General features: G+C 40.1%; 2 protein-coding genes across 2 annotated transcripts in view; both read left to right on the forward strand.

Moving 5' to 3' along the window:
* St13 (ST13 Hsp70 interacting protein) overlaps nt 1-23,104 on the forward strand; it is a 41,378-nt gene extending 18,274 nt beyond the window's left edge. Inside the window, exons 4-12 of the mRNA XM_040752757.1 lie at nt 11-81; nt 6,038-6,104; nt 10,664-10,748; nt 10,875-10,985; nt 12,854-12,956; nt 15,641-15,757; nt 16,454-16,502; nt 20,987-21,120; nt 22,572-23,104. Coding sequence (XP_040608691.1) covers nt 11-81; nt 6,038-6,104; nt 10,664-10,748; nt 10,875-10,985; nt 12,854-12,956; nt 15,641-15,757; nt 16,454-16,502; nt 20,987-21,120; nt 22,572-22,700 — 866 coding nt within the window. The 3' untranslated portion in view covers nt 22,701-23,104. The remainder of the gene's footprint in view (nt 1-10; nt 82-6,037; nt 6,105-10,663; nt 10,749-10,874; nt 10,986-12,853; nt 12,957-15,640; nt 15,758-16,453; nt 16,503-20,986; nt 21,121-22,571) is intronic.
* A 3,903-nt stretch (nt 23,105-27,007) lies between these two features.
* The window catches only part of Slc25a17 (solute carrier family 25 member 17), a 46,663-nt gene continuing 46,389 nt past the window's right edge, over nt 27,008-27,281 (forward strand). Inside the window, exon 1 of the mRNA XM_040752760.1 lies at nt 27,008-27,159. Coding sequence (XP_040608694.1) covers nt 27,106-27,159 — 54 coding nt within the window. The 5' untranslated portion in view covers nt 27,008-27,105. The remainder of the gene's footprint in view (nt 27,160-27,281) is intronic.

Raw genomic sequence — 27,281 nt, forward strand, 5'->3', positions numbered from 1 at the left:
ACTTTTGCAGAAATTGACAATGATGGTGTAATTGAGCCAGACACTGGTGCCCCTCAAGAAATGGGAGATGAAAATGCAGAGGTAAATTTGATGACTTATTTTAGGAAAGTAAAGTTCCTCAGTTTTGGGATTATTTTATAACACGACTCGCAAGAATTGCATAATAAGTCTTTGACTTACAGCATTTTGACACATTTTTCAGTCTTACTATCTAAAATATTTGTGAATTCCCATGGTGGTTTTAATTATAATCTCTGAAATCTTGTATTTTGTTTTACTTCTTTAAATTTACTTCAGTTTGATTAGTCAGTAAAATTGTTCCCTTAAAGTATATACCTACAATTACAAATGTCTTTTTCTAAGATGATTTTTTAAATTTTATGTGTATGAGTGCTTTGTCTGCAAATATGTCTGTGTACCATGTACATGTCTGATGTCCAGGGAAGCCAGAAGAGGGTGTTAATATCCTGGAACTAGAGTTACAGATAATTGTGAGCCACCATGTGGTTGCTGGGACTTGAATTGAGGTATTCTAGAAAAGCAGCCAGTGCCCTTAACTATTGAACCCTTTAGAATTGCCTTTTTTGTGTGTGTGTGACTGTTTTTATAACAACCCTGGTTGTGCTGGAGCTTGCTTTGTATACTGGGCTGGCCTCGAACTCACAGAGATCTGTCTGCCTCTGCCTTCCAAGTGCTGGGATTAAAGGCGTGTGCCACCAATGCCCGGCCGTCCTTTTCCTTTCTTATGCTTCTCCTTTCTCACTTTTTGTTTGTTTGGACAGGGTCTCTTAGCTTAGGCTTACTTGAAAGTTTTCGCCCTAGCTACCCAAATGCTCTAAATAAAGGTCTTGTCGCTATGCCCAATTGGGGATGCTGGTGATGAAATCCAGGGCTTTGTACATGCACTCAGTCAACCTAAATCTGAAGCTCTCCTTCTAATTATTCATTCACTGATTTACTTATTAATTTATTTGAGCATTTTACATGGCCCAGACAGTTCTCAAACAAAATGATCCTATAGCTTCAATCTCCCAACTGCTAGTATTGCAAGAGTGGTATCATCATGCCCAACTCTAAAGCTTTGTATTTTGTTGATTCACTCAGCCTTTATTGAAGTTTCTGTAGACTAGGCTGGCCTTGAACTAACTCACAGAGATCCACCTGCCTCTGCCTCCCGAGTGCTGGGATTAAAGGTGTGAGCCACCCATGCTCAGCTGGAATTTGTTTATTAAGTGTTTATTTATTCTGTGTGTGTGTGCTTGGAGGTCAGACCTTTTACCATATGGGTCCTGGAGGTCCAGACTCATATCTGGCTAGATGGCAAGCACCTTTGCCTGCTGAGACAGCTCATCAGCCCAGGTATGAATTTTTAGGAGTGCTTTCCCCTCTCCATCTCTGCTTGACTTTTCCCTTGTGTGAAGAAAGTTTAGCTCTTACTTACTGTTTGTCAGTGTAGGCATTTCAGATTTGAGATTCATTTGAAGTTATGTTGGCTAACCCATCCTCATTGTCTTCATCTGAATATAATAATATACTCTGTGTGTGGTGTTGTTAAAAGAAGCTTTCCTTGCTAGCCGCTTTGGTTTATCACCCGTCAGTCGCCTGGGCTCTGCCGAGTTGTAGTCCCCAAATAACACACAAGACGCTGTATTAATTATGAAGCTTGTTGGCCTTGCTTGTTTCTTACTGGCTAGCTCTGACTTAAGTAATTACCCCATAATTGTTAATCTAAGTATTTCTCTTACCGGAGAATAGTTCCGGGCTTCCTACCCCATGGCGGTTACATCTCGAACTCCTGTGTTTCTCCTTCCCAGAGTCCTCCTGGACTCCTAGTTCCTCCTATCTAGGTTTCCTATTGGCTCAACAGTACTTTATTGACAAATGCACAGGACTTCCCCCAATACCTCCTCTTTTCTGTTTAAACAAAAAGAAAGGTCTTAACTTTAACACAGTCAAATTGTGTATAACAGAACGGTTATCAAATAAGAACATAGTTACAATATTTTAGCAAGATTTAAAGAAAATATCATCCATACCATCCTTGTGAGTTCAAAGTTCTATATGTAACTTATCTTTTATCATAACTAAGGAAAACTATAATTATAACTATCTGTCTTCAACTCCATCAAAGACCACAGAAGGATAATATATAAACACTAGGATTGGTAGAGACATCTTGCTACCTGGACAGTCACCCGAAGTTCCTCTGTAATGTTGGGGCATCCATCTTCAGCCCATAGGCCACAATGTGTCTGGAACATTTCTCAGCAAAGCAGGAAATTTCAAACTGTCCATCTGCATCGGCAATCTGTCAGTCATTTTTCTGTGTCCTGCAGAAAGTCTCGTAGACTCTTTCATGAAGCAGGAACCTGTAAGACTGAGTTCAGTAGTCACTTTTCTGGGTCCTGCATGTCCAGATTATACAACAACAGTCAAGCAGTACAGGCAAGAGCAGTTTCTTGCCCAAATGGCTAATCTTGCCATGTTGAAAGCAAACTCCATAACAAGTTTCTTTGATGCCCATCTTCCTCTCAGACGTAATTGGTGCTGCCAGGAGCAGACATTTCTCATTATCAGGAAAAACCCTAAACCATTTTAAATGCCATTTTCTGAAGGTCTTTGAGAGGTTTGAAGACTGTTTATCTATCTCAAATATATTTCTGTATATCTAGAAAACCTAACTTACTTAACTATAAATTCTAACTATTATAAGTAACTATCTATAATCTGTATTCAATTATGCATTACGTTGTAAAAGATCAGTATAAGCACAATTCTTAATCAAGAGGAGAAATATAGACATCACAAAATTGACCTTGAATTTGTATCAATAAATGAAAAACAATACCCATAACATTCCCTTTTTTACCATTAAAAAAGATTGGCTGTGATCACTAGCCAATTATAAACAATCCCATTTAAATGAAAACAAAGATTTATAAACAAGATGGGAATTAGGACGTCGCTCATTCCAAACTGCTTCATGCTGGAAGGGGGCGCTGTTTATACCATGGGGATCATGACAAAACTCAGAAACCTGTATAAGTCCTTATTTTTGTGGTCTGTAAAGCTGCATCATCTTAGCTGTTTCAGTTGTTGGAACACTTGGTCCACTGCTTCCGGGGATCTTGGTTCATCAAACCATAGAAGCCTGGAAGGAATCCTCAGCTTTTCATTTTCTGTAGAAACATAAGTAAAATCTCCTTTCCCAAGTAACATATCCTTATACTTAAATTTTGAAGTCAAGGCATTTTTAAAAGATATAAGTTGGATTAATTCAGCAGCATTTATAATCAAGTGTACTTTAGCAGTTCCTTCCTGAGTAATCAAAAAACTGAAAAACACAATAGCGTGCAGTATCCAGACTCTCTGTGTATTTTCCATCTTTACGTGGCTTATTTATTTATTTATTATTACTTTATTTCTTTCACTTTTATTTATTTTTCTCTGAGACAGGGTTTCTCTTTGGAAACCTGCCTGCCTCTGCCTCTGGAGCAATTCCTACCAGCGTGCGCCACCACAGCCAGCTTCTTTATTTTTTTCTCTCAATCTTACGTATATTTTTAAACACACTGTAATCCTTTAGAGGTTTTGTTCATCCAAGTCTGACTTTACTGTAAATCTTTATGTTTTTCTGACCATGTGTCTTATCTGTAAAACCGCGGCTGTTTTAAACTGTCGTTTCCAAGATGGCGGGCGTAAGCGTGATTGCAGCTTACCGCCTCAGTCCATGCTGACATCCAGCAAAAGCTGCCACTTCCAGCTGTACGTACACACCTTTCAATCGTTAGCAGAGTCTCTTAAAAGAACCTTGCTGGTTTTTTTTTTTTTTTTTTTCTGTTTATGCCGAGTCAGGAAGACTCCGGTAAGCGAGCCACATGAATCTCGGCTTGTGGCTAGCAAAACAGAGCACACCTGAGAAAAATGCTACCAAAATCTGTGCTTCTCTCCGTTCTTCTGTTTCTAAAATTCCTTTAAATCTTTTGTTATTTTGTGTGGAAATTCAATCCCACTTCTGACACCATTCTGTTAAGATGGTGTTCTGCATTATCTTCAAAAAAAAAAAAGTATCAGGGTACTAGGTTTGACATTAGCTTACAAAGGGTGAATTGCAGCCTTTCTTGTGGATTGTTTTGTTTTTTTAATGTTTCTGCATTCTTCAAGTGAAGACTGCTTATTTTTTAAAAATTTGCTAATTGTCTCAAATTACCCTGGCATTGCATATGGTTTGCTGTTTAGTTATTTCAACTGTTTCTGACTTTGTTCTTAAAAGCATGTTTTATAATTTGTCATAGAATTTAATAAATAGCTTAGAAGTAGATCAGAATATTTCAATAAATACAATTAACATGATATAGATCTAACAAATTTACTTTCTCTTTAACACAAAACTATTTTTCAAGCATGGCATGATAATTTCAGTACATACATATACACAGTGTATACTGATCAAATCAAAGTAATTATCCTTTTTCATTTCATAAAGACAGATTGAAATAGATTGTTTGACCATAGGTATTCTGTCCTATCCCATTTCCCTCTTGAATACAGACTTGTAACAAGGTCAGCATGCCATAGGCACACTCCGATATCTATGCCTAGTGCAGTCCTGTTCACAATAGACCAAGTTAGGGACTTGGCCAGTTGCTTCTCAACAGGTAAGTGGGTTCTTCTATTGCTGTGAAAAGACACCATGGCCAAAGCAACTCTTAAGAGAGAAAGCATTTAATTGGGGACTTGCTTACAGTTTCAGGGGTTCATTATCACATGGCAGGGACAGGCTGCTGGAGTAGTAGCTGAAAACTTTACATTCTGAGCCATAGGCAGCAGGGATAGAGGCACTGGACCTGGTTTGGGCTTTTGAAACTTCAAAACTCACCCCCAGCAACACACCTCCAACAAGAACACATCTATTCCAACATGGCCATACTTCCTAGTACTTCTCAGCTAATTAACTGGTCTAAGCATGCAAATAAATGGGCCTATGGTGTTCATTCAACCCGAAGGAAATGTGTGTATACACAGTGGAGTTTTACTAAACCATAAAGAAGAATGAAATTATACTGTTTGTTGGAAAATAGGTCCATCTGGAAATCCTGTTAAGTAAAATATTTCAGACTCAGTGAGACAAATACCATAGTTTCTTTGACTTGTGTGTCCTGGGTTGCATATATACATAAAGCCATTGTTATCTATGTGACGTAATTTTACTTTTTCTTTTTTGTGGAGGTCTTATGTGGCCTTGGAAACTTTTATAGGCTTGGCTTGTGTTTTATACAGTTTTTTTTTTTTTTTTTGGGAACTCTGACTTTGCTTTTTGTAGTTGTTTTTCCTCATAAATGTCTTATTCAGTAAACCAAGGTAGCCTTGGGTTTTGAGCAGTCTTCTGCCTCCGCCTCCACCTCCAAATGCCGAGATGAAGGTGTGTGCTACCACGCAGCTGGCTTGCTTGGTGTTTGTATGTTCTTGTTTTACAGATTGTGTAACTTGTCACTTCCATTGAATTTTCTAGTTAGCTTTCCTTTCTGTTCTTAGACATAGCAAATTATTTCCATCACCTTCTCCTGCTCTACCACCACCACCAAGACAGGGTCTTACTAATTATGTAGCTGCCGTTGTCCTGTAACTCATTGTGTTTACTAAGTTGGCCTTATTAGTTTATTTTTTAATTTTTTAAGATTTATATTTACTCTGTATACAGTATTCTGTCTGCATGGACACCTGCAGGCCAGAAAAGAGCACCAGCATTATTCTTGGTATTTATTCTCATAACTAGTATAAGTGCTCACAGTTTTTATGCGAAGAAAGGCATAAGACTTATGTCTTCTACAGTTCACTTTTTATGTAGAGATTGGATTTAATTTTCATGGAAAGTTCCATGGAGGAGGAAAGACAATTGGAAGTCCTGTCTAAGACAGGTTATCACTAGTTTTTCACTACTAGAGGCGAGCACATGAATGTGTAGATAGTGACTGTCATCCTCTAGAAAGTTCACATTGCTCCCTTCTCTTACTTCACTTCTTCAATTTTCTGTTAGATAACTGAGGAGATGATGGATCAAGCAAATGAAAAGAAGGGGGCTGCCATTGAAGCCCTAAATGATGGTGAGTAGTGTGTTCTTTTCGCTGTAGTTTTATAATAGTGTGAATATTCTACTGCGGTGACTGTAAATAGTGTGAGCATGAAGGGTTTGAGCTACCATCCTGAAGATGTTAGGTTCCTGCTGTCTAGCTATTCCCTTCCTCATGACAAAGAGTCTAAAGTGTTTCAGCATCAGTCACATTACCTCAGTATAGACAGATCTGACTTAGCCTCTTCCTGTATGTCCCATGACCTTTCTCTCCTCAGAAGCGGCTTTTAAAAAGATGAGAGAGGCCGGGTGGTGGTGGCGCACGTCTTTAATCCCAGCACTTGGAGGCAGAGGCAGAGGCAGACGGATCTGAGTTTGTGGCCAGCCTGGTCTACAGAAGGAGTTACAGAACAGACAGGGCTACCCTGAAGCTTTGTCTAAACAAAAACAAAAACCAAGACAGTGGTTTGGGCACACCTTTAGTCCCACAGCTCTCAGGAGACAGAGGGATCTATCTCTCTGAGTTTGAGATCAGTCTGGTATATAGAGCGAGGTCCAGGACAGGCTACACAGAGAACATCTGTCTTGAAAAAACAAAGTCCTGGCAATTCATAACTTTTGACATAATGTAATACCTTTCATAAGTAGTGGTCTTAGGTCAAACACTTGTTAAACTAAGAATATAGTCCCTGCATTTTAGGTCTTCAAAAAATTGCTATTGGTGGCAGCATACTGGCTTAACAGGCAAAGGGACTCATACCAAGCCTAGTTGATTTGACCTGAGGTTGATACCTGTGGTGGAAGGAGAGAACCACTTCCATAGGTTGCCCTCTAACTCCCATGTGTTCCTTGGCATGCCCCCTCCTGTTCTTGTCAGAAATTTAATTATTTTTTTTCAATGTTTGAAAGTTTTGTCTGCATCTATGTGTGTGCACCATGTGTGTGTCTAGTGCCGGTAGAAGCCAGAAGAGAGAATGTCAGATTCCCTGGAACTGGAGTTGCAGATGATGTGAGTCACCTTGTGGTGCTGAGAATGACACCTGAGTTTTTACAAGAGCTCTGAACCATTGAGCCATCTCTCACACCGCTAAAAATGTAATCAAGAATAAGATTATCAGAGTGGCTTGGTATTGTTTATGTTTAGTTAGAGTTAGAACAAGTGATCATAAACTTGGGACTGTTAGGACAATTACCAGTAACATTTAACACAGACTGCTTCATACCTTGGGTGGCTTGTCACTGTTGTCACTGTCATAGTTAGGTAATGCCGACAGTTAAGTCACGTGCTGATGCGCATTTGCACTTGATTTAGAAGATGACTCGAGTTTTATTTTAGGATGGGTTTAACATTGTTGTTCCGTATTGGCAGCTTGACTTTTTGGCGTTGGAGGATGGGGCTTGGATGGGGGAAGTGTTGGTCTCTGTATGTAGTAGAGCTAGCTCAGAACTTCCATTGTGCAGCGAGTCTGGCCTTTCCAGCCTTCCTCTTCCAGCCTCTGAATGCTGGGGGATTTTGGCTTTGGCACCATCCCCAGCTCTTTGTACCATTTTTTTTTTAAGTTTGGGTCCTTGTTACTTGATTATTCTTTATATTCTACTGTTTTCTTTTAATATTTTGAGGTTTTGGTTGATTTTTGGGGTTTTGTTTTTGTTTGTTTTGTTTTTTGTTTGCCTTTATTAAGGCCGCCATTTTATTCTTTTGAGGCAGGTTCATACTATGTTGCTCTAGTTGGCCTGGAACTCCCTGTGTAGACCAGGCTGGCCTCCCAACTCACAGAGAGCCACCTGTCTTGCCTCCTGAGTGCTGGATTAAAGGCGTATGATGCCTTCATACCCACGAACTGCTGTTGTACCTAAGGGCCAGTCCTGCATACAACATCTGAAGACTTACCATGATGTTCTTCCCACCTCCTGTGGTCAGACTGTAACTGTCTCTGTCTTTTACATTTTGTTTGTGTTTGTCTTTTAGAGATAGGGTCCTTTTGATGTAGTTTAGGCAACTCTCCAATGTAATCCTATTTCCTCAGTCTCTTCAGTACTGAGATTAGAGGCATGTGCAACTATGTAAAGTTTTGTTACTATGTTCCTTCACATGAACACACAGCATACACTGTGGTGGGATTGAGCACAAGGTCTCAGTTAAGTAGATAATAATCAAGTCCAAATCTTTGTTTTTGGTTTTTTTGTTTTGTTTTTAGTTTGGTGCTGTAGTGGCAGAGCATTTGTGTGGGACTGGCAAAGCCCTGGCTTTGAACTCTAGTACTGAGGGTAAAATGTTTGTTTAGAACATGGTATATCCCTGTTACCAGAAAGAATTACCTGTAACTAACATACATACATACATGTAGTAGTACTAATAAGACTTTTTTTTACTGTTTTTGTTTTTCTGAGACAAACTCAATATATAGTCCTGGCTATCTTAGAACTCATTATGTAGCCTTAGCTGACCTTAAACTTGCAGAGATTCACCTGCCTGAGTGCTGGGATTATTAAAGTTGTGTACCACCCCTCCTGGAAGAAGACTTTTTTGTGTGTTTTGTTATTGTGAAGTTTGCTGAAATCCCATATTCATTAATTGGGTACATATTTTAAGGTTCTAGTTGTCTTACCCCTGAGAATTAAACTGATCTACACAAAGAACTCTTCTAATTCTGTTTTTGTTGGATATCCTCTCTTAAAAGGGCTAGTTAGAAAAGAAAAGAAAAACAAAATTTTTGAGCCATCAAGATGGCTTAGTTGGTAAAGGTACTTGCGACCAGCCCTGACAATTTGAGTTCAAGCCCTGAGACTCCTATGATGGAAGGAGATAAACTTGTGAAAGTCGTTCTGGTTTCTCTGCATACATGCATACACAAATAAGAATAAATGAATGTGGGACCAGAGAGATGAAGTGATTAAGAATGCTTGCCATTCCCTCTGTCACAAGGACTAGAGTTAGGATCCTAGCACCCCTGTTGGGTGATACACAAATGTGGGTAAGTCCAGCTCAAAGGGATCCAATGCCATCTTCTGGACCCAACATGTGTGCATACATTTATAAACACACAGAGACAAATAATGGTAACTGTGAATAAAGCTAATGGCTTAAATGTCTCCATTTTTGTGCATTGAAGAAGTACTCTTGTTTTCTTATCAACCTTGTGAAATTAGTTGGACACTTAATCCTTTTTAAGCTTAATTCATCTTTCTAACAAGTAAAACTTAAGATGACTAGCATAAAATTAATGTGCTTATTATTTTTTTTACATTTACTTAGTGTTTTGGATATGTTTGTTTTTCTCAAGATAGGTTTTCTCTGTGTAATAGCTCTGACTTACCTGGAACTCTCATCTTTGATGCTGGAATTAAAGGAGTAGGCCACTAGTGCCCAGCAATGTTTTGGATTTTTAAAAGATTTATTTTTTTGTGTGTGTATATTTTTGCTTCCATGTATGTGTGTGTACCACATGTGTGCCTGGTGCCCTTGGAGGTCAAAACAGGGTCTTAGATCCCTTGGAACTGAAGTTAGAAATGGTTGTAAGCCACCTTGTGAGTGTTGGGAACCAAACCTGGGTCTTCTGCAAGAACATTAAGTTTCCTGACCATTGCTCCAGCTCCCCATTAATTTTTTGCTTGGGATTGGGGTACACATGCACACTTCTTGTGTAGAGGTCAGAGAGCAGCCTTCAGAAGTTCATTCACTGATGCTACCATGTGGGTCTTCTCTTTTGAGACAGGCTCCCTGTATAGTCTAGGTTTTCTGGGATTAATTGTGTAGCCTAGGCTTACCTCTAATTTGCAGTGCTCTGACTTCTGCTTCCTGGGTGCTGGAGTTTATAAATGTATATCATCTTGCTTTGTCTTTTTTCTTTAAAATTTTTTCTATTTTGTTTGTCTTGTTCTGTTTTTCAAGATAGGGTCTGTGTAAGGTTCTAGGCTATCCTGAAGCACCCTATGTAGACCAGCCTGGCCTCGAACTCACAGAGATCCGCCTGTTTCTGCTTCCCAAGTGCTGGAATTAAAGACCTGTGCCACCATACCCAACTCTTAAATGTTTTTAAACATTATTTTTATTATTCTATGTGTATGAGTGTCCTAGTACCCTTGGAGACTAGAATAAGGCATCAAATCTCTTGGAACTAAGGCTACAGATGGTTGGTTGTGTATCTTCTGAAATGGCAGTCAGTGTTGTTAATCACCGAGGTATCTCTTCTAGTCCCTTCTTTAAAAAATGTGACAGTGCTGGGTGTTGGTGGCACACGCCTTTAATTCTAGCACTTGGGAGGCAGAGGCAGGCGGATCTCTGTGCGTTTGAGGCCAGCCTGGTCTACAGAGTGAGTTCCAGTACAGCCTCCAAAACAATACAGAGAAACCCCGTCTTGAAAAACCAAAAAGAAAAAAATAGTTATAGTACTGACTTCCCAATGCAACGTTTCATGCTTATTTGAAAGTAAATGGCACTGAATATGTCTCTCATCTCCACTAGTCTTTTCTCTTTTTAAAAAAATAGACTGAGGAAAGAATATATAATTGTTAATCAGAATAAAAAGGCAAAGTATTTTATTAATGTTTTTGTCCTTTGGATATTTCTTAGTAAGTTTTATTTAACCTCAGGTGAGCTGCAGAAAGCCATTGACTTGTTCACTGACGCTATCAAGCTAAATCCTCGATTGGCTATTCTGTATGCCAAGAGAGCCAGGTAAGAACACTTAAGTACAAAAGTACCTTTTGTAGACTTCTTATAATCCTTTGTTTAAATAGTTTTGATTTTGTAGAAAGATCAAAGGTTTTATTGTTTGAAATGAATTGTACCTTCATTTTTTAGTGTTTTCGTCAAATTACAGAAGCCAAATGCTGCCATTCGAGACTGTGACAGAGCCATTGAAATAAACCCTGATTCAGCTCAGCCATACAAGTGGCGAGGGAAAGCACACAGGTAAATGAGCAAAGAGGTCTGGGGAAATAGGTGTTACAGTGCTTGGAGGACTGAGTTTGGCCCATAGGACCCATGATTTAAAAAGCTGGGTGTGGCTGGGTAGTGATGCTGCACACCTTTAATCCCAGCACTCAGAGGGAGAGGCAGGTGGAGCTCTCAGCCTGGTCCACAGAGTGAGTTACAGTACAGCCAAGGCTACACAGAGAAACCCTGTCTGGGGGAGAAGGGGCAAAGAATCAAAGAGAGACAATTCTATATTGAATACACAAGCCTGAACTTCTTTATTCATTACTGGACCTTTCAAAAATAATATGGATAGTCTAGTAATCATTTCTAGTGGTAAAACTTAGTGCTTCACATTGTCTTAGGGAAGTCCAGTGACTTTCAGGTGGATTGAGAAGCAGGTGTAGGTCAAATGTGAATAGAGATGAGAATGGGTGTTCCTTTGGTGTTTTTTTTTTTTTAAGATTTACTTATTATGTAACAGTGTTCTGCCTGCATGTACATCTGCATACCAGAATAGGGCACCAGATCTCATTATATATTGCTGTGAGCCACCATGTGGTTGCTGGAAATTGAACTCAGGACCTCTGGAAGAGCAAATAGTGCTCTTAACCTCTAAGCCATCTCTTCAGCCCTTGTTTTTGTTTTTCAATGTTTCTTTTTGAAGCAGCGCTGGCTGTCCTGGAACTCACTTTGTGGACCAGGCTTGCCTCGAACTCAGAGATCCACCTGCATCTTTCTGTCAAGTGCTGGGATTCAAGGCATGGTGCCACCACTGCCTGGAGAGAAGGGATGTTCTTGGCACAAGTCTATTAAAGACTCATAGTAATGAGTTTTATGAAGGGAAGTCAAAGAGAAAGGGGAAAGGTTGAAATAAAGTGTATTAATGCTGTGTAGGTGCAGTAGATACCCACGTTGTTGGTGTCTTTGAGGTTAGCCACTAGTCCTCACGTGGTGCTTTGTGGTCTAGTACCAGCATGGGCTCCTCTTGTACACTGACTGGTTTGAGATTTAGAATAAGCTATTTTCCTAAGAAACCTTAGTTCATTTTTGTGGACACTAAAATTGTGTGGTAGGGTACACACACACACTCTGTTACTGTCTTTACTGTTACTTCATTAAACAACCAAAAAATAATCTCTATAAATTCATGATTTGAATGAAGAATTTGTAAGTTGAGATTTTCAATTAAAAATTAAATGTTTGCCTTTTAAGTCTTTGTCCTTAAGTGATTTTCTAAACTTATCATATATATTAACAATGTTTCATAGTTACTAACTTAGCATAGTGCACCCTCCAAATAAATTGTAAAGGTTTTCTTGGCATCAAGGTTGTCTTTAAGAATATAGCCCATTTAAAATATGTGGCTAAAACAAAATATTTAGAAAATTAATTTCAAGATTTGTGTGTGTGTATTTGTCTTGTGAATGTGAAAGTCTTATTTCTGTTTATATTTGGGTTTAGGGTTTTTATTGCATTTATCTTGAGAAGATAGGAATTTTTCATGTCATGGTTTACATGGTCTCCACCTCATTTTCAACTGCCTCTCTGCCCCGGTTTTTTAGTTCTGAGTACTGGTTTCGATTGCTTTCTCAATAAAGCAGGCACATGTGTATGACTTTGACCTTCAAGCCTACATAGAACATACCATGTGAGTGTCATGTTAGAAAATTACTACTTTACCTCCTTCTTTTAAATACATCAGAATTGTCATTGTAGAAATTTTAGTTCCTTCAGGCTTTGAGAAAACCATCACAATAAGATAGTGCTTAAATTGGTGATAAAAATTCGTAGTTAATTAAGTGAAAACTTTCTGTTTTTGGTTTTTGTAAGTGACTCTTTCAATGAGTTTGCATCTATTTCAGACTCCTGGGTCACTGGGAAGAGGCAGCTCATGATCTTGCCCTTGCCTGTAAACTGGATTATGACGAGGATGCCAGTGCAATGCTGAAAGAAGTTCAGCCTCGGGTATGTCGGAGCGTTACTTAAGACTATGGCTTTGTTCTTGGCCTGGAACGTATAATCCTCTGAAAAGCAGGAGATGAAGCATGTAGAGGTTAAAAGTCACTTGGAATCCTCACTAGTATGTCATGTTTCCATTTTGAACACTGCCAGAGAATAGGCTGTCTGACTTTTCTGCAAGACTTCAGTGGAATAACACAAAATCAGAAAAGTGGAGTACACACATCTTAATCCCAGCACTTGGGAGATGGAAGCAGGCAGATCTCTAAGTTCCGGCTATGTAGAGAGACCCTGTCTCAAAAAGGAAAGAAGGGTAAGGTTTACAATAAGGAAAGCAGCTGAACACCACAAAATGTGCCCCAGGGTTATGTTTGACATCTGCACTGCCCGTCTGTAATAGGCGTGTGCAAAGGAGCAGCACCTCTCGGAGGTGAATTTCAAGTTCAGTTTTTTTTTTTTTTTTTAAACCTCTTTACTACTGATAAGTTTTGCTTTTCAAGACAGGATTTCTCTGTGTGTAGCTCTAGATCTTCTGGAACTCTGTTTGTGTAGACCAGGCTGGCCTGGAACTAGCAGAGATATGCCTTTCTCTTCCTCCCAAGTGCTGGGATTAAAGGTATGTGTCTCCACTGGCTCCCAAAGGTTGGTGTGTTTATTTGTTTGTTTGTTTGTTTGTTTGTTTTTAATGAAAATCCAAAAGCTATAGAACCTTTATGTACAAGTCTTTTGTTTGGCTCCTAAGACAGAATCTCACTGTGTAGCAGTCCTGGCTGTCCTGGACTGTGTAGACCAGACTGGCCTCAAACGCAGGGATGACCTACTACTCTGCCTCCCAAGTGCTGGGAGTAAAGGAGGCGCGCGTGCACGCACACACACACACCGCGCGCGCCTTTTGAAATTTTTATTACTGTAAACTTAGCAAATGTTGAAAATATTCTAAAACATAAAGTTCTTAAAAAGTATTTGTATGGACACTAAAGTAACATTTGAATACTAACTGTTCATCTCCAAAGTATTTGAAAGGCCTGTTTCCACCCCACCCGCCCATCCCTTTTAGGGTGGTTCTAGGGGTCAAACACAGGGCCTTGTGAGTGTTAATCATGTACTTACCATACAACTATACCCCAGTGTCCAACATGAATTATTTCTGGCCATATCCCCCATTTTTTAATGAATTGTTCTATTTTATGTGTATGGGTGTTTTGACTGCATGTGTGTCAGGGTACCATGTTCCTGCAGTGCTTTCAGGGGTACAAGAAGACATTGGTCTGTCTGGAACTAGAGGTAAAGACAGTTGTAAGCTGCTGTGTGGGTCATAAAAATAAGACCCAGGTCCTCTGCAAGAGCAGTCAGTGTTCTTAACCAGCTCCACCTAGCCCCCGTTTCATACATGAAAGAACTTTAAATAGAGACAGACTGGCAAAAACTTGGTATGTGTTTTGAGTATCTGCCTTACTTTGGCAGGCATTTTTAATGTTAGTTTTTCTGCTGACTGATCTGTGACTTGTAAGTCCTGGGTACTATGTATTGGGTATAAGCCTTCAAGTAAGAATTGTCCTAAAATTTGTAATGTATTTATCCTTGAGCTTTGTCATTTGTTTGAGATTAGAAATTTTCTCTTTATTGTATTTTAATAACTTTTTTTTTCATTTATTTTACATAGTGACCTCCGCTTCCCCTCTTCTCCCCTTTTCTCTTTTTTGTTTCATAGTGTGTAATGCAGCTGACATTGCACTTAAAGCATGACTTTGTTTGGTCATGTTTGATGAGTTCACTGGCTTATGTTAATTATACACAATGGTTTTCATTTACATGTTGTCTTAGAGTTCTGTTGTTCCAAAGAGACACCATGATCACAGCGACTCTTATAAAGGAAAGCATTCAGTTGGGGCTCACTTAACAGTTTCAGAGGTTTAGTTCATCATCTTGGTGGACATGGCAGCCTGCAGGCAGACATGGTGCTGGAGAAGAGCTGAGAGTTGTACATCTTATCTGCAGGCAGCAGGAAGGGAACTGTGTCCCTGGGTGTAGCACATATGAGACCTCGAGGCCCATCCCTACAGTGACATACTTTCTCCATAAGTCTACTCTTCCTCGTCGTGCCACTCCCCATGGGCTAATGAGGTCACTTACATTCAAACTACCACACGTGTACACAGTGTATTTTGATCATTCTTGTTCCCGTTACTCTTTTCCATTCTCCCTCTCTAGCTAGTTCCTCTTCCCCCTTATGCTTTCATGTCTTTTTCTTTTTGACCATTGAGTTTTATTAGGGTTTCTTTATAGGAGCAGTGCTATACAAGTGTCTCTTCCCACCAGCAACCTTGAAGTACCTGTAACTCTTCAGAGTGGTATGGAACCTCCTTAGTTCTCCAGCTCTCATGAGTTAGGTTCTTTTTCTGTAAGATGAATCTGTCATTTCTTAGAGCTATTTAGTAAGGAAGTCACTATTAGAAGAAGGAACTCTTTGGTTTTTCAAGACAGGGTTTCTCTGTAGCTTTGGCTGCTGGCCTGGAACTTGCTTTGTAGACCAGGCTGGTCTTGAACTCACAGATCCGCCTGCCTCTGCCTCCTAAGTGCTGACATTAAAAGCGTGCACCACCAACGCCTTTCTGGAGGAAGGAACAAAACTTCTCTTGACTTTATCAGACATTTCAGGCATATTTATTTCCTGTGGTTCTTCTTTCCAGGCACAAAAAATTGCTGAACATCGAAGAAAGTATGAACGCAAACGTGAAGAGCGAGAGATAAAAGAAAGAATAGAAAGGGTGAAGAAGGCTCGAGAGGAGCATGAGAGAGCCCAAAGGGTAAATTTCTATAGCTAACCTAGTAGATGAGACCTCAGGACACTGTTCTAATCTGTCTTTCCATGATGGCTGCAGAGTGTGGGGTGACTGCTCTCGACAAGAGTCTCCTTTCATTTTGTCCTTTCTGTCTGATTTTAGTTTCTAAGGTTTTGTAAGCTTGCATTTCACCAATTTACATTCATTTTTTCTTTTAAATTTGCAAATTTGGGCCAAGAATATAACATGTAGAACACTTCCCCAGCAGCAACCCTTTCCCCCATCCAAACTCAAAGTTTCCTGGCCAGGTTAATTAAATTTTGATGGTACTATTTATTTTGTGTGGGTACTAGTCCTTCCCCATGGGATTCTTCCCCTGTGTTTTTCGTATGATTCCTAACTTTCCAACTGTAGATTCATGACTATCTAAAAAGATTCTAGCTATACATCTATAATCCCATCATTCCAGATGCTGAAGTGGGGGGACTTTTAGTTTAAAATCACCACTGGCTATATAGTCTTGTCGCAGGGGTTAGGAAAAAGTTTGTTTGTTTCATAATTATACAGTTGTATTGTAGAAATGTAGAAAGATTTTTGGTAGTTTTCCCAATATTGTTAATACTCTTGGATTTCTGTTGAAGGTTGAGGTACTGGGGAAAAAAGCTTTCTTTGTTGTTGTTTTTCTATTGTTTTATAATTTGTTTTCATTTTGTCTTCAAGGAAGAAGAAGCCAGAAGACAGTCTGGAGCTCAGTATGGCTCTTTTCCAGGTATTTTAAAGGAAAACCTCTTAGTGTTATAAATAATTAAGCTATCTCCTGATTTTGAAGCCCAGGCCTGTTTATATATGGGGAGAGATAGATAGTTCTTAAAACTCCAAAGAATGTTAATCTTTGTAAAGTTCATTTTCATTAACAGGTTTTTTTGTTAATGGGATAAAAACATTATTTTCCCCCTATATTTTGAGTTATAATACGCTTTAAGGAAAGTTAATAATTGTTGATTGCTGAGTTTGTTTTTTTGAGACAGGGCTTCTCTGTAACTTTGGAGGCTGTCCTGGAACTTTCCCTGTAGGTCAGATTGGCCTCGAACTCCTGCCTCTGGCTCCTGAGTGCTGAGATTAAAGGCCTGTGCCACCACTACCTGGCCTAATTGCTGAGTATTTTACTTCATGTGATTTATTATAATGTAATCTGCTTGTTTCTAAACCAGTAAGATTATGTCCTGTTGCATGTGATAATATTTATATTCCTGAGGATACTGCCTAAAGATATAGGGCTCTCAGAGCAATTATGCTGTACGCCTTTAATTGGAGCACTCCGGAGGCAGAGGCAGGTGGATCTCTGTGAATTTGAGGCCAGCTTGGTCTACAGAGTGAGTTCCAGGACATCCAGGGCTACACAGAGAAACCCTGTCTTGAAAAAACAAAAAAGTAGAGCTGGAGTAATGGCTCGATGGTTGAATAGCCTCTGGCTGTTCTTCACAAACCCAGGTCCAGTTCCCAGCACTCGTGTGGCACCTCACAGCTGGCTGTGACTCTAGTGTCAGGAGAATCCAGTGTTGTCTTTGTGTCTTCAAAGCAGCAAGAATGTATGTGATGTAGATGTGTATAGGTGCATATATGCATATATAATACATGCAGACAAGATACTACTAAAATACAAAACTTAAAAAGAAAGAGAATTTGGGCAAATAAGTATTTTAAGTTCAGTATGAAAAGAGAATATGGCTTGGCGTGGTGGCTTGTTGTAGGATATTATTTTAAGGTGTGTTACTTTTGTTTATACTGTGAAACACTTGTTTAATGAAGTAAAGATGTGTTGCTTTTTTTATGCTGCATTTGTTTAACTCTGTGAAGCTGTGGTTCGTTGCATGTCTAACATACCTATTTGGTCTAATAAATGCAGAATGGCCAATGATGAGGCAGGAGAAGGCTAGGCGGGACTGGCAGGCAGAGAGATAAATAGAAGGGGAAAGAAGGAGCAACAAGAAAAAAAAAGAAGAGAAGGATACTAGGGACCAGCCCCCCAGGCAGCTATGGAGTAAGATTTACAGAAGTAACAGAAACGTAAAAGCCGAGAGGCAAAAGGTAGACAGGTTAATTTAAGAACAGGTGGCAAGAAACAAGCCAAGCGAAGGCTGGGCATTTATAAGTAGTAATAGGTCTCTCCATATGTGATTTATTTGGTAGCTGGGTGTTAGTCCCCCCCAAAAGAGTAAAAGCCAGACAATAACATTTTGGTGTTTTCACCGTGAGGCCAGAGTAAAAGAAAATCCAACTACAGTGGTGCATGCTTTTAATCTCAGCACTCAGGAAGCTTCACATGGAACTTCACAAGGAGCTTCACAAGCACACAAGGAACTTCTTGAGTTCGAGGTCAAAATCCCGTCTTAAAATGTCTTAAAAATCCAGAGAGAAAGAATATGTCCCTCCTGTCTCTGTCTCCATCTCCCCCTACCTCCCTCTCTCCTTCTTCCTCTTCTTTTCTCATTTTTAAGAGTTCTTTGGATCCCCTGGACCTTGAATCAACAATTAATATTCAGTTGTGAGCCTTCCAGATTGAATGCTGGAAACTGAATTCTTCAAAGAGCAAGAAACACTCCTCTCTATCTACTGAGCTATCTGTCTGGGCCCTCTTTTCTTTCTTGCAAATGTACTATAATCAGAAATTAATACCAAAATAGAGGTTTTGAGTGTTAGCAAGGACTAGTGTTCAGATAGGTGGGAGGGCAAAGAAACTGAGAAAGAAGGTTTGCTGCCTCAAAGAGACAGTGTGAAGTTTATATACACAATGGAGTTTTTAAAATTGGATTTTGTTTGCTTAATAAAGGCTGTCTTCTGCTGGTTTTCTCTCAAAGTAAATTTAGGCACTCATTTATGCTTATATACCATTGGGTAGAACCATTTATTTCAAAGCTAGAAAATATAACTTATCCAGGCAGTGGTGCCAGAGTTTTGTGAGTTTGAGACCAAGCCTGGTCTACATAGCAAGTTCCAGGACAGCCAGGTATACACAGAGAAACCCTGTTTCAAAGAAGTAAACCAAAAAAGAAAACAAAATAGAACATGTTCATCAATGTTAAGAAAATTGAAAGATTATAGCTCATAGCTTACTTCTAGCTTAAAATACAAATCTGCTACCAGTTTGCTTTGTTATAGAGAAAGCTTTATTAACATGAACTAATACTAGATACAGCTCTTCTCTATCTAATTTAGCATGCTTTGCTCGAGTAATTTTTTTCATGGGACGGAACTGATCTTTGAAAGCCATGAGAACAACTGCAGAGAAGCTTAGAAGTTTGTTTTTCCTATCCCCTCCTTGGGTTACTAATGCTTATTGTTGAGCATGGTAGAAATGACAGTTCATTGTGTTTACTTATTACAGCTTTACTTGTCATGATTCTGCGTCTGTAGAATACATTAATATTATGTAGTTTTCTGCCCTATTTTGACATAATTATCATTTCATAATGTTTCCAGTAGAGCTGGAGAGTTGATGCTTCAGAGGTTAAGAGAGCATGCTGTGCAGTCTTGTGGACTGGAGTTCAGATCATGCATTCAAATAATAAACCAAACAACAGAAACCCAGGACTCCAGTTCCAAGGGCTCTAATGTCCTCTTCTGGCATCAGGGTTCACATAGGCATGTATACCCATATTCACATACAAATGGAATCTTTGAAAAATAGAAGTAGAAAATAACGTGGTTTTACAATAGTTGTTTTTGCTAGAGAATTACTCTAGAAGGAATCACTAGGAATGCTTATTAGATGTGCATTCTGTCATGAATTTGAGGGTAGTCTGGACTACATGGCTGAGACCTCACCTAAACAGAACCCTCCCCCTATTCTAAACAGTTTTATGTTATCATTTAGAGATTTTGATAGTTTAGAATGGGACTCATAAATACATAGATTCACCACCTGTCATCTCAGATGGTCCTGGCTAGTTTTATGTCAACTTGATACAAGCTAGAGTCATCTGAAAGGAGGGAACCTCAAATGAGAGAATGCCTTTGTAAGATCCAGATGTAGGGCATTTTCTTAATTAGTGATTGATGTGAGATGGTCCAGCCCTTTGTGGGTGGTGCTATCTATCCTTGGGCTGCTGGTCCTGGGTTCTATAAGAAAGGCTGTGCAAGCCATGATGAGGAAGCCAATAAGCAGCACCATACACAGCTTCGGTCTCCAGCTTCCTGCCCTGTTTGAGTTCCCATCCTGACCATCTTCAATGACTAACAGTGATGTGGAAGTGAAGTGTAAGCCATATAAACCCTTTCCTCCCAAGCGTGCTTCTAGTCATGGTTTTTCATCACAGCAATAGTCACCCTAACTAGGACACAGACTTTAGGAGATAGAGGCTGTAGACTCAGGATTTCTAGGCAAGCTTCATCTACAGAGCAAGTTTTAAGCCAGTCCAGGAGTCCAGGCTCTACAAGACTGCCTCATCACTCAATAAACTAAAAAGAGAAAGAAATTAATAAGTTTTTATTACCGTATTTTAGGTAAGACTTGAGACATAACTGTTCTAGATAAAAGTCAAAACAAACAAACAAAAAAAACAAGCTTAGACTGATAGAAATTAAATTGAAACAGACAAATAATACTCAGGAGTGGGAAATTCAAAGATGATTGAGCCAGCATGATCATGCATACCTGCAGTTTTAGCATTGAGGATGCAGAGGGAGGAAATCAAGAGTTCAGAGCAGCCTGGTCAGTGCATAACATTCATTGCATTGAACTTCAAGGACAAGTTCTCTGTATAGAACACCTCATCTCTCTCCCACCACCCCACCCAAACACCCTCCAAATAAAAGAGAAAAAAAAAGCAATGGCCTGCCTGGCATTAATGTTTTGGGGGGACCAGCACATGTTGATTAATTTTAATACAAGAATAGTTTTGTTGAGCAGTTTTAAGTAATGAAAAACAAGTCCAAAGCTGGGCGTTGGTGACGCACGCTTTTAATCCCAGCGCTAGGGAGGCAGAGACAGGCGGATCTCTGTGAGTTTGAGGCCAGCATGGTCTACAGAGCGAGTTCCAGGAGAAGAAGAAAAACAAGTCCAAAAAGGAGAAATGTCTGATTGACAGCTTTGCTTTAAGGAGAAATTAAAGTTATACCTGATAGCCTACTGTGCTGAGAATAGACTGTGCTGGCTGCCCATGGGTGTCCTTTTAACTCACATGCGTACTTGAGTATTGGAGAGGATCAATAGATACTTGTTGATGTCCCTAATTATTCCCTTTATTCTTGTAGGTGGTTTTCCTGGGGGAATGCCTGGTAATTTTTCTGGGGGAATGCCTGGCATGGGAGGAGGCATGCCTGGAATGGCAGGAATGCCTGGACTCAATGAAATCCTCAGTGACCCAGAGGTTCTTGCAGCCATGCAGGTAAGGTTTGGAAGAACAAAGTTGGGCTTTGATCATCAATGCTTTGCTTTTCTGTGATAGCAGCTTACTTTGCTATTTTTCCTCTTAGTTATCAATTCGCTAATTTTGTAGTCTGGCATTTTCCTAAATTGAGAGTAATTTTTTAAAGATTTATTTGTCTTGCTGGGTGGTTCTGGCTCACACCTTTAATGTCAGCACTCAGTAAGTAAAGGCAGGCAGATCTCTGTGAGTTCAAGTACAGCTAGCCTACACATCTCTGTCTCGAAAAACAAAACAAAAACATTATTTTTACTTCATGTCTATGAACATTTATTTGCATGTATATCTGTTCATTATATGCAAGTAGTACCCTTGGAGATCAGCATTACAGCCAACTGTGAGTCATCATGTGGGTGCAGGGAACCCAGCCCAGGTCCTCTATAAGAGCAACCAGGGCTCTTACCACTGAGTCATTTCTCCAGCCTCTATTTTTTTGTGTATATTTGTGTGCTTGTATTTATGCATGCCAAATGTGTTCAGGTATCCAGTACACACTGCCAGATCCCCCTGGAGTTGGAGTTACAGGCTGTTCATTGTAAGCTGCCTGTTGCCTGTCATAGGTCCTGAGAACCAAACTCAGGTCCTCTGGAAGAGCAGCAAGTACCCTTATGTTCTGTGATATTTTGATTGTGTTGTGACAAATAAAAGCTTGTGTGGTATCTGAGAAGCAGGGGAGTAGCCAGTGACTTCCTACCTCTTCTGTTTCTTCCTCCAAAGGAACAGAGATCCTATCTCAGCCCTGCCTTACTACTTCTTGTCTCCTATCTGTCTGTAGTCCTCAAACTTTTGGTCAGCTAGCTCCGCCCCTCTGACTCCAAGGAAGCTTTGTCACAACACAATCAAAATATCACACACCCCCATTAACTTTTGAGACCCACTTTACAGGTTATGTTTTTGAAAGTTCATTTTAGGAAATAGTAATTTGTGTTTCTTTGTATCAGTGTTATTATGTGCTTTCCTTTTCATTATTTTTAGTTCAAGTTAGAGTTTTGCTTGACTTGAGCTTGGGTACTTTGAATTAATTGTTAACCTTGTGTATCAAATGTGGCTGAAGCATATTACACTGAATTTCTATTACGGCATTTAGTATTCTAAATCTTACCTCTTTATTTAAAACATGTTTTAAATTTTAGATTTAGAATATTAAACTTGGTCCAATGGGTACTTTGTTTAAATAAGTTACAAAACCCAGACATTGCCAGGTGGTAGTGTACACACCTTTGATCCCAGCACTCAGGCAGGATGATCTCTGTGAGTTCCAGGTCAGACTGGTCTATAGAGCTAGTTTAGAACAGCCAGAGCTACACAGAGAAACCCTGTCTCAAAAAATCTTAATAAACAAAAAGAAAGAAAACAACATGCATATCTAAAAAATTTAATGCACCTTACCTCACACTTTTCTTTTTCTTCAGGATCCAGAAGTCATGGTGGCTTTCCAGGATGTGGCCCAGAACCCAGCAAATATGTCAAAATATCAGAGCAACCCAAAGGTTATGAATCTCATCAGTAAATTGTCAGCCAAGTTTGGAGGTCAAGCATAATGTCATAACAATGCTGAATGAAGAGCAGCTTAGCTCACTTACTGGAAGTTGCAATAATACAAACCAGTGTACCTCTGATCTCATCTGGAGAGCTGGGGTGCTTCGAAGAGAATCCCTTCCTTTCTGCATCAAATGCGACTGAAGCATTTTACAGTGGCTTGCCATTAGGGTCTTCATTCAGATAATGTTTTCCTATTAGGAATTGCAAACGTAAAACACTTTTCAACCTTAAACATATTTTTAAAAAATTTAGGGGTGTTAATTCCTACATTTTTCTTTACTAATCTTTTTGGGGTTTTCCCTTGAATTACTGGGCAAGGAAGCTGAATATGGTGGACTTACTGCTCTCATGAATGGAAATAAAGATTTGTTAGTGGGAAGCAAATAAAACCCATTTAAGTTGATTGAGTTGGACATATGGTTACTGAAGCATCTTGATTTGTCTTTTTTTGGTGTTTTATTTCAAAATGATCTATTTCAGTGAATCTATTGGGACCACCAGTATTTGGATCTGACCTGTGGGACTGAAGTGTTGGACAGAGCAGCAGCAAGTCCTAGGTCTTGTTTGGCCTTGTGTAAGCTGCATTTAAATCTTACACTGTGCTGCAGGGGCGATTTTTAGTATTTTTTAAGCATTACAGTGGACTTACAATATTTAGTTCTGCCATTGTCTACTGTTTGAAGTAAATGTTCCATGTCATTCCCATATAGAGGAAAAAATGCTTTCTATGTTTGTCAAAAATTACCTTTCCTATTAGAAATACATGTCTGCTTGTTCTCCTTAATCTAAAGATAGTGACTTTTCCCTAACATCCTCACTTCTATCACTCACAGCATAATTGTGGAAGCATATTTATTGCTAGTTAAATTTCATGTATAGCACATAGGGTAATTGCAGGACCATACCTGTAATAGCTGTGGTGTCTTACTTGGCCATGGGGTTGCTTGATTAAATATTAAACTTTTACACTTGTGAACTCCTATCATATCAGAAGTCATTGGAAAGAAGAATTCCCTTTGGTTTTAGATATGCTTATGAAATTGAGAAACAATTTCAATTTTAGAGTTCATGTTGAAGTATACATCTTTGTATTTGGAAGAGTTTGTTTACATATGATGAAAGATTCATTTGTCCTATTTAGCTCTTAAATAGTTCAATGTATTTAGTGCCTGTTTTCTGTCCTTCCTTCTGTTGCAAGGATAAAGAAAACGATAAATCCCGAGTGCATATTTAAATCAGCATATATCTGAAATCATATGCTCATGTAGATGTAGCTGCTTCATACAGCAGACACTGATGCATCGTGTTACATGGGAGAAAGAGCTGTATTGGAGCAGAGCATGCGTTTAAGTCCTTGACAAACACCACATATTCTTAAATTTGAACTTTGCACGGTGTTCTTTTTACCCAAGTGTGTTCTCCTTTCATAGTTTTTATGGTATACTGTGTGTTATTACTGAAGATCAGCTTCTCTTGGACTCTGGCTATATAAGACCTAATTATATTCTAATATTGCAAATATTACCATAAATGGGTGAAAATGCTCTTCTGAAAACTGTCCTTTGCTTTTAGACTTCTGAGTTCCACAGATAAAAAACAAATAGTTTTTTTTCATAAAGACTCAGTATCATTTCTACACCAGAATTTTTTTTTCTCCACTAAAGATACTATAAGGAAAATACTATAAGAAGATAAAAGGTTTTCTGCTTAAAGATATGTGGTTAATACCCTAAAATGCTAAAATAAAATATGGTTTCAAACTGAATGTTGACCTTCCCCATTTCTTAGCATGGTATGTTTTTGTTGTTGTTGCAGTAATCACTGAAGTTATGTAAGCTACAGTGGCCTATGGATTGCTAAATGTTAATAGAGACACATAGTTGAGTATAGTGGTTCACACATATCCCAGCACTTGAGGGGTGAGGGAGGAGTCTGAGTTTGAGGCCAATCTGGACTGTATAGCAAGACTTAAAAACTGGAGAACCACCTCACACTCACCTAAATTCAGAGGTTTACTTTCTTTGGGTAACTTTATAGAAGTTAGCAGTTCTGTCATATATTGAAGTAAGTAACTTGTATGTGGGTCCAGAGAAGTTACTCTAATGTCTTCTTAATACCTGAGGAAAAAGGAGGCATGGTCAGATGCAAATGTGGACATGCTGATGATACATGGCACTAGCACTGTTTTCAAATCCCAGTGGAGACAGCTTCATAAGGAAGAAACGGCTTGTTCTAGAAATTGACTCACCCTAAAGTTACTGAACCTGAGTTAAACACATCACACCAGTAGAACCTGTTTCCAGGCACTGTTGTAGTAAGTTTCTCTGGTGATGCCGTAATCCTAATGGGACAAGGTAAGTACCTTCATTGCTTTGCAGTTTTATAGATGAAGAAACTGAAGCGCTTTGACAGTGCTCAGTCTAACATTTGTGCAGCAAGGATCTTCACAGATATAATTCTGTCTTCCCAGCTCTAGAGAAGTTTATGTTTGTGGGCCCATGTGTGCACTCAAACTGTGCAACTTTGGCTTGAAACAGAAACTCATTGTGTAGACCAGGCTGCCCATAAAGCCTGCCTTAGGTGTTGAGATCAAAGGCATGCACCACTGTGCCTGGCTATTATGGGTTTTTTTGTTGTTTTTGTTTTTTGTTTGGTGGTGGTGCCTTGGGCTTTTGCTGTGTAACCCAGGCTGGTGCCTGAATTCTTATCTTTGCCTCAGCCTCCCAACTACTAGTGTTAGGACAATAGTTGTGTCAGCATGCCTGACTGCTGCTTTAAGAAATAGGTTGTTGCAGTACTGGCTTTAAAGATGCATGCTGCATCTTTAAAGCTAGTACTCAGGAGACAGGCAGTCAGATCTGAGTTCTAGACTAGCTTTTTCTACAGTGAGTTACAGGACAGCAAAGGCCACACAGAGAAACCCTGTCTAGGGGTGAGTGGGGTGTGTGGAGAAGTTGAAAGCTAAAGTGGCCATTGGAATGAATGGTAGAATAAAAAGTGTCCAGTTATATGTGCTGAATACAACGTGACTATTCTCTGGATAGTAAAGGGCAGCGTACTTGAAGTTCTTGGTCTTTTTAAACGTAAGGTGTAATTCTAACCAGCAAGCACATGCAACTAAGAAGTCTGTGGTTGGGGCTGGAGAAACGGCCCAACGGCACATACTGCAAAGGATCTGTGTTCAGTTCCCAGGGTCTAACCCGTGTTGGCGAGTCCAAGACTTCATGTGATTCCAGCTCCAAATGCACCGCACTAACGTGCACAGATAAAAATATGGGTTGGGTTGAAGGGGAAAACCTACAACAATGGCAAGTTTTGCAAGTTTGGACAATTTGAGACTTTGTATTGTGTCACAGTGGAAACTAAAATAGCCATTTTTCAGATTTATTTTTAATGTGCATGAGTGCTTGCATTTACATAAGTGCATCTGATGGCCTCATAAGACAAGACCGGTTTCCCTCTGGAACTGGATTACAGAGGGTTGTGCGGATCCTTTGCAACATTCTTAGCCACTGAGCCATCTATCCAACCTCAAAGTCTCAGTTGAAGCAAACAGGCCTCTTGCTAGAGCCATTGCCTACCGTGCCTCACTCCTAGATTCCATCTCCAGTGGGCAGGGTTGGTGATGGGGTGTTGGAGATGGCCGGATGATGAAGACACAAAGGATGAAGCTGTTGACCTGTCCCTGTCTTAGCTGTGGAGGTCAGATTCCCTGGAACTGTAGTCTGTAGCCACCATGTACATGCTGGGAACTAAAGACGGCTCTTCTGTAATGAGCTCCTCTGCAAGAGCAGTAGAGGGTTTTGTTGGTTTGGTTTTTTGACACAGGGTTTCTCTGTGTGGCTTTGTAAACCAGGCTGACCTCGAACTCACAGATCCGCCTGTCTCTACCTCTCAAGTGTTGAGATTTTAGGCATGTGCAGTAGAGTTTTTAATAGAAGCAGCCCTCCTGTCTCTTGATGCTCTTTCCACTTGCTGGGTGCTGGAATTACAGGTGTCTGTGGAGTGCTGAGCAAGTACTCTTACAACTGAGCCACGTCCTCGGGCTGCCGGCATGCACTCTGGTGAATAGAGGTCATTAGGGGCTTTTTTTGTCCCGTGTTTTCTGTCAACAGGCATGACTGACCATGTTAGCTTGCAAACAGACAGAGGAGCCAGGAACCCGTGCAGTTGGCGCTCTGGGAGTCACCTAGCATCGTCCCGCCCCTTGCTCTCCCCGGACCAATGGGTGTTCAGGGACGTTCCTGGGTCCTCCAAACCCACGTCCGCGGCTGTTCTCCAGGCGACTGAGGGCAGCTTTGTGACCCGGAAGTACTTGTGGTGGAGGCGGGCACGTCTGAGAGGTGGGGCTTGAGACGCTCCTTTCAGGAGTCCTCCCTGCGGCTGAGGGCAAAGTGTGGCGCTATGGCCTCTGTGTTGTCCTACGAGAGCCTGGTTCACGCCGTGGCCGGAGCGGTGGTGAGGAGGGGTTTGGGGCTTTTCGAAGTCAGTCCCGGGATGGGGCTCGGAGATGGGCGCCAGGGAAACGTGGGGGCTGAGTCTCTCACGACCCGGGCAAGGGCGTAAACAGAAAGTTGCTT

This window comes from Mesocricetus auratus, unplaced genomic scaffold (genome assembly GCF_017639785.1).
Source record: "Mesocricetus auratus isolate SY011 unplaced genomic scaffold, BCM_Maur_2.0 Super-Scaffold_100010, whole genome shotgun sequence".
NCBI classification, from domain to species: domain Eukaryota; kingdom Metazoa; phylum Chordata; class Mammalia; order Rodentia; family Cricetidae; genus Mesocricetus; species Mesocricetus auratus.